Here is an 8206-nt window from a genome sequence, read left to right on the forward strand (position 1 = left end):
CAATAGTGTCACTCTGGAGACTAACGTGCGCCTGATGCAGGCCATGGTCTTTGCTATCACTTGTTATGCGTCAGGGAGTTGGACAATGACTAGGGAGGATAGAAGGCATTTTACGCCTTGACGTTAAATCCTACTACACTGCTGTGGTGGTTAAGACAGTGTGGTACTAGAAAAAGGACAGACACATAGATCAATGGGATAGAAAAAAGAACCCGGAAATCAGCCCACCTACCTATGGTCAGCTGATTTTTGACAAAGAGATGCATCAGCTAAGTGGGGAAACGACAGCCTTTTTTAACAAATGGTGTTGGCAAAAATTGGAAAACTATCTGCAGAAGACTCAAGCAAGATGCACACCACACTCTATAACACAAAAACCAACTCAAAGTGGATCATGAACCTAGGAATAAAACCAAGGGCTACAAACTTCATTAGAGAAAACCCTGGAAGAACTCTAGAGGCCCTAATCCACAACATAAACAATCTTTCAAATATCCTGATAAATCTACAACCTGGAGAAGGATAAAATAGATGAGTAGGACCTTCTAAGAATCCAATCCCTATGCACATCCAAAAACTTCTCCAACAGGGTAAAAAGGGAAGCTACAGACTGGGGAAAAAATATTTGGTAATGACATGTCTGATAAGGGATTTATATCAAGAATTTATAACAAGATAAAGGCAAACAAGCCAATTGCAAAATGGGCACAGGATATGGACATTTCACCAAAGACGACATTCAGATGGCAAACAAACACATGAAGAAATGTTCAAAATCCCTATCTCTAAGAGATGCAAATCAAAATAAATATGAGATATTATCTCACCCTAGTAATAGCAAATTTTAGCAGAGCAGCAAGCAACAAATACTGGTGAGGTTGTGGAGAAACTGGAACCCTTATTCACTGTTGATGGGAGTGGAAAATGGTGCAACCACTATGGAAGGTTGTATGGTGTTTTCTCAAAAAGTTGCAAATAGACCCAGCATTTCCACTACTGGGAATATACCCCAAACGGACCATATATGACACCCAAGCAGGTATACGCACACCCATGTTTATCGCAGTTTTGTTCACAATAGCAAAGAGTTGGAAACAACCAAAGTGCCGAACAACAAATGAATGGATAGAGAAGCTGTGGTGTATTCACACAATGGAATTCTACGCTGCACTGAAAAACAAGGAACTCATGCAATATGGGGTGACCCTGGAGGATATTATGCTGAATGAAGTATCTCAGTCACCAAAGGACAAATACTGCATGGTGCCACTGCTGTAAATCAGGACTGACATCGGGGTTGGGGGAGACTGAGAAAGATGGGGTAAATAATGTATACTGCATTGAAACAGATGAGGGAGAAAACTGTTTAAAAGGGATATGTGATTAGGTATTTTTGTCATGACAGGAGTCCAGAGCAAACGCTGCAGAGTCGAGTGGACCTGGGGGGAGGGAATAGTAAAACAATGAAAGAATTTTTCTTTTACTTTTCCAAGAGAGTAGTGTACTAGGGGGGAGGGTTGGGAGGGGAGAAAAATACAACAATGAATGAATGGAAATCCAAAGTCTCTGTATTTTTTCTTTCAATTCTCTAAAACACTAGATTCTTATTATTGTTAGATGACAATTCTCTAGTAATCTAATACAAAATATGGATTATCTTTGACAATGAGCACACATACAAACACACACAGAGGGAGAAAGTTTACCTTTGATTTTGGCAAAGTTGAGTGTATTAACATTTTATTTTCTCCACCCCTATTTTAAAAAACTCTGCTCCAAGACAAGTATTACTGTCATCGGTTGCACAACTACCTTCCCTGCTTCCCAAGGCTATAAAATCTTATGAGGGAATACATTTCTCCCATAGAGTGAGTGGTGGATCTTACCATCAACCTTTTGGATAGCATCCTGAAACATTACATACTATGCCTCCAGTGCTACAAGATTGTTTAAAGAAATAAGATTCTTTGGTGTTTGAGGTTTTTTAGTAAGCAGTAGTTAAAAAGCTGCACTGCAAACCCAAAGGCACATAGTTCAAATCCACCAGCTGCTCTGTGGGAGAAGGATAGGCAATCTTCTCCCATGCAATTCATGATCAGTTCTAACTTGATGGTACACAAAGACAATTTAAAACGTGACCAAGTATGAAAAGCAACTTACATTACAATGATCAAAGACAACCATGCACTGTGGTTCCTTGCTGATGGGGGAGGATGAAGTATCTACTTCAGGTGCAACAATTACTGCTTCCTGTTGATCCCAGAAGTTGTACTTGCAGAAGACAAAGTGGCACAGATGCTGTGGCAACCCAGTAGCTTGCAATATTTTAACCTGAGAGGGAAACAAGGCTTTGTTGTTACTGTTTCTTTTTTTAATTTTTTATTATTTTTTGTGTGTTTACCGTCAAATTGGATCTGACTGGTACAGGAGGAGATTGTCCCTCCTCCTCCAAAATCTCTGTAAACATTCATTAAAATAAATAAATTTTTTAAAAAAGGAATGGACAGCATTATGCTGAGTGAACTGACTCAGTCTTGTAAGGACAAATATGAAATGTGACCATTACTGTAGAAATACAAAGGTAATTAATAAAATGTGTATGAGGACCCAAGGAGCAGGGTGGGAGCAGAGGGGTGAGGATGGGCAGGGAGGAAATCATAGACACACACAATTTGGTGGGTGGACTGAGGGGACAGTAAAGGAAATGGGAAAGATCCACCAGGGATCTGGAAAGACAGGGTAAGCATAGTTCAATGGTGAGTAATTTTATAAAGCATAATGAATGGGAATAATTGTATGAAAAACAATGTGAGAGAAGGATGGTGAGAAATACAATGTATACAAACTTTGTGAATAAACCAATAAAAAAATTAAGGGGGAAAAATCATGCAAAGCAGAAGAATGTCTTTCTCTCCTACAAGGGAGGTATGTAAAATCAACAAAGGTTATCCTGTGCATTTCTTGTCCTACACTTGGAATGAGCCAATTTCTAAAGACTCTTGAATCTTTTGATGCGAATTAATGTTCAGAGACCACAATCTATGCATATTATAGTTTTCTGTGTAAATATAAGGATGTAAAGAGTATCTAATATACCATGGATTGCAAGAAGAATAGACCTAGCTGTCTTAATGAAAGTGCAATAACAGTGCTCTACACAGGCAAAGAGGGTGAAAATTTGTGTAATATATTTTGGGCATGTTGTTAGGAGGTGCCAGACCTTGAAATAAGACATCATTCTGGTAAAAACAGAAGTTCAGCAAAGAGAGGTAAACTCTCCATGAGAGAGACCAACAGTGCATTCTTCCAAACCAAGCAGAATGATCCGAATACTGATTTTTTAATTTTGGTTTAATTTTTCTTCAGGAAGCAATCCCTTTTCCCATTAAGTAATTAAAGAACATTTATTATATATTCTTTAAGGTGAGACAATATGATAATAGAAAAAAAATGGCAAAAATTTGCAGTTACACAGATCAAATTATAATATATACGAATTGGCTTCTGTCCTCAAAGTCCTTAAATTTGTGAGGTTAGTTCTCTCATAGAAGAGCTTCAAGACTAGAGCCAGGAAGAAAGGCACAGAGAGTTAATCTTTAAAATAAGTCCACGAAAGCCCAGATAGTAACTCTCATTAGGATGGCACAGGTCGGGGCAGCATTTCACTCCACTGTGCATACAGGGTCATCATGAAGATCAACTCAGTGAGAGCTAAGAGCAAGTCGTCTTCTACAGAAATGAAAATATTAATAAGTACTTTGAGAACTGACCACACTCATAAGATGAAAGCTGTTCAGTACATAAAGAAGTTTTCCTGTAGTAATTATTATCAACCTTATGGTTAAAATAAACAAGGTGGCAAGATTTAATGTGATTAACTCTCCATCAATGGCAACTTGTTAGGTATGAGACTTTCAGGAATGAGGAAACCAAAATCACCACAAGGTGTCAGAATACTACAAGAAGTGAACTTGAAGCTGCTCAAGATCAATCTAGAAATGCCAATAGACCATACTGTTGTTTGGGGTTTTAGTAGTAAGGAGCTGTGCTGTCAACCAAGAAAACCATGGTTCAAATCCGACAAAGATGACCAATAACCTCCCGCATGATTTACTGCCTTTGAATGAAGGTCAGCTATGAGTCAGTCTCAGCTCAACGGTACATAACAACAATGGTATTGTAATAAAATGGTAATACTAAATTATGAATAAATACATTCTTCCTTACAGAAAATGAAAGAAATTTATACTTCTTTATGGGCCTATAAAACTTATGACCTATAATTCTCTCAGTATATCTGGACTAGTTTCATTTCCCATCAACATCATCATAGTTTATTCAAGCTCAATTGGAACTTTGCCCAATCCTGTGTTGTCCTCATAATCACCATGCTGAAGCCTACCGCTGCAGTCACTGTGTCAATCTATCTCACTGTGAGTCTTCCTCTCTCTTGCTGACCTTCTACTTTCATCAGAATGATGTCTTACCTTCAAGGACTGGGACCTCCTGACAATATGCCCCAAACAGCCTCACCCCCTTGCCTCTAAGGAGCACCCTGATTTCACTTCCACCAAGACAGCTAAATTTCTTTTTGCTACGCATGGTATATAAGAGAATCTTCACATCCTTGCATTTACACAATTCCCATCAAAGAATCAGGAAAATTATTCCTTTGGAAAAGGACTCCTTGGAAAAAGGTTCATTCCAGGTGTAAGAAAAGAAATGCACAGGGTACACGAAAAACACATTTAAAAAAAAAAGTTGCCATTAAATTGATTCCAACTTGTAGTAAGTGACTCTACAGGTCTGAGTAAAATATTCCCATAAGGTTTCCAAGGCAGTAATTTATAGAAGCAGACTGCCACAATCTTCACTCATGGAGCAGATGGTGGGTCTGCGTTAGCAGCCAAGCATTTAAGCCCTATACCATAACAAGTCCTTCACAATCATATTAGAAAGCCGCAGGGGGGAAGAGGAGCCCCAAATGCCAAGAGTTAGCACGGTCTGTGAGGGTTAAAGTTATTAATATGTCAAGCAGACTCAAGAGCCACTACCAAAACTTTCACAGGCCGAAAATGTTTGAACTTTAAAAATATACAATAAATACAACAGATTGAAGCACATAGAATCAATTGATCCATGGCTTTATAATGATATTAAAATATTAAAAAATACCTCACTGCTTGTTTTGGAATGTTAACAGCAAAACCAATTCATTTTTTTAAATAAAAAACCCAAAACCTGATTATGGCAGTAAATGAAGCTTTTATCCTGCCTTTCCTGAATATAAATGGTTGATAATTAGAAGACTCTTTAGAAATATTCTAGCTAATAACAAAATTATTACTCTTTTTTAACTGCAAGTGAAATGAGGCTCACAAATATAATCAACAATATCAACTAACATCTCCCAAAAGAAAATCAGACATAATGTGCTTCCTAATGAAAGGATAAATAATCACCTAGAAGGTAACAATGAATACCTATCAAACATATTAAATAACAGCAACTACCAAAATCCACACCACAAACTACAATAGAACTACAATACAGAACAGCAATCAAGAGTAAGAAAGAGACTGGAGACAGTTCATATTGAAAAATTATGAATTGTGTACATGAATTACTTGGTATATATGCTTACAATATTTACAGATAAAGTAAAATAACACCTGGAATTTGCTTCAAAATAACACTAGAGGGAGAGGTGCCAAGGAAAGTGGTTTGGAGGTATTAATAATTATCAGTCATTGATCATCAGCTTACAAGAGATAGGGTACACGGGGATCGCAGCTGTTAACTGCAGAGATAGGGTAAATGGGGACTGATAGTATTTTCATCACTTACACATATGTGTAATATTGTCCACAAAATAATTTTGATATTTTAATTCAGTTTTATTAAAAAAGTTTACTTCATATAGGGTATATTAGTTTTTTTCCAGTCATAAACTCTTAAATGATGGTGCCCTGAATGCTATTTTAATAATAAAGATCTATCTTTCACATAGTTCCATTTTTAAAATAAGCTACTGGAGGATAAAAATGAACTGCTGGGAAGTTATCTAGCCTATGTGTCCAAGTTTTTAATAACATAATTTCAAAAAATATTTTTAAACCAAGTTCGACATGATAAAAATTAACCTTTAGTGAATTAAGACTTACTTCTCCCCCCAAAAAAAACAGGGGAAAATAGCCTAAACATGTAAGTCTACTTATTAAAAGCAAAAACTTCCAAGTATCCCAAATCTTAGTAGTTTTCATATTCCATGTAATCTGCAAAATAAGAATGAAGTTTAGATTTCCTTCACTTCAGTTTTTTCTATCTTCTTTCTCATTTAAACTACTGTCTCTTTGGCCCTTGCTGACTCCTCACCCTCAAAAGGTTCCATTTAAATAGTCCTACAGTGGTTTTCCACCAGAGGCACTGTTCCAATGAGAGGTATTTAAAAATGTACAAGAGCAGTTGTTTGGGTTTTTTTCCCTGCTGTCATAATGAACTAATGAAGTGGGTACAACCTACATTCATTGAGCAGAAAACTAGAAATGAAACGGCCTTTTAAACATCCTCCTAGTCAACCATTACCCATGAAAAGTACCCTAGGAAACACTCTCTCTTTCTTTTTTTTTTTTTTGTTAACACTCTTTTTCAAGTTCAGCCTGAGTCACCCTTCCCAGAAATTTTCCTCAAACTTTGTTTTCTAAATTAACTTTCCCTGTGTGTCAAAGAATCTGGTAACTAAATCACAGTGATCCTTCACAGAATATAGGAGTCTCTCTATGCATATACTAAACAGTGAGCTGGTGAAATCTTGTCTTCTGCACCTTTTTTTCTTATTCATCTTTCTATTATAACACTTGGCATGTGTCTGACAGATAACAATGAATACTTATTTCAAAGACAGAATGCATGGGAAGAGAACAAAAGGATGGCTACCAGGGATGAGAAGGGAGGGAGAGGGAACTAAAGAATATATTGATACGTTAGATGAAGGGGAAAGCAATACACAAAAAAAGGTAGATCAGACAGTGGAATTAATCAATCATATTAATAAATTATAATAATTATGATTATGTTTATTATAAAACAACATATGTGAATGTTATAAAATGAAATGTTCATAAATGATTGAATAAAAAATCATTTCTAAACTTTCACTCAAATGTTTTCAAGTAAAAAAGACAGTATGAAAAAGTTTGGGATTGAGGCATGCCTTAATAGCTTGAGTAAGGGCATATGGGGGAGAGAACATTTGGAAAGAGTGTGATGAGGGACTTAAGGCAGAGAACAAGAACAGAGCCGGCAAAGTTTCCATCATTAGCAGCAACAAAGACAAACAGAGGATAAAACTTAACATGAAAGACTTGTTACTCTACAGAAAAGTAAAGATAACGACAGATTCACACAATTTTGGAGCTCAAAAGTGAAGAAAACAGGTTACATACACAAGATTTTCAACCAGTAATAACCTGGCTAACCCATACCTCAGGATGTATGGTAAAATACGGTCTCTAAAATACTAAACATTTTTTAGAGACAGGTATCTTCAAAATACAAAAGATAACAGTATTTCTCATCTAAACAAACCACAAAAATCTGTCATACTTCTGTATTTCTAAAATGAAGCTGGAACTTACCATGCATATGAGCTTGTTCTCCTGGGTTTCTTTATCAAAGGAAAAGTCTGCAGTTTCATCACCTCCTGCTATTCTTTCCCCAATTTCACCACTGATCCTCATAACCTCTACATGTAGTCGGCCTGCCACCTTTAACAGTGAAGATTGAGGAAACAAAGTTTTATTGTTCATCCTTGAAATTATATGCCTCTGCTTTGAGCCAAGTCATTAGGTGAATAGTATAGAGAACTAAAACTTCTAGACTCTAACAATTACTTTATCTCAAAGTTCTTAAAATAACTGCCATAAAAGACTATATAAACACAAGGTATTATTAATAGACAGAAGTATCATTTGTCATTACAAATAAAGTCATCAATACACTACTGTGTCCTGGCACTTTTTTCTGCAGGAAAACAAGGGATGATGAGTAAACCAACCTCGCCTTTCTGGTTGACAATTGGAACAGCATATTGTAACTTCACATCATAAAAAAGGGACTCAAGGAAGACATTCGCCACCCCAATGAGACTGTGATTTTCCTGTTCATCATAGAACGGATCAGCACGCTTGAAGTAAGACCGTATTAC

The 8206-nt window shown here is 36.6% G+C and overlaps 1 protein-coding gene across 1 annotated transcript in view; it reads right to left on the reverse strand.

Annotated features, from left to right (window-relative positions):
• KIF13B (kinesin family member 13B) overlaps positions 1-8206 on the reverse strand; it is a 326452-nt gene that overhangs the window by 113279 nt on the left and 204967 nt on the right. The window contains exons 20-22 of the mRNA XM_006884878.1: positions 8057-8206; positions 7638-7766; positions 2161-2331 (exon numbers count right to left, since the gene is read on the reverse strand). The exon at positions 8057-8206 is cut by the window's right edge and continues 1 nt beyond it. Of these exons, the coding sequence (XP_006884940.1) occupies positions 2161-2331; positions 7638-7766; positions 8057-8206 (450 nt within the window). The remainder of the gene's footprint in view (positions 1-2160; positions 2332-7637; positions 7767-8056) is intronic.

Source organism: Elephantulus edwardii, unplaced genomic scaffold (genome assembly GCF_000299155.1).
Source record: "Elephantulus edwardii isolate Elephantulus edwardi_28Jun2011 unplaced genomic scaffold, EleEdw1.0 scaffold00038, whole genome shotgun sequence".
Taxonomy (NCBI): Eukaryota; Metazoa; Chordata; class Mammalia; order Macroscelidea; family Macroscelididae; genus Elephantulus; species Elephantulus edwardii.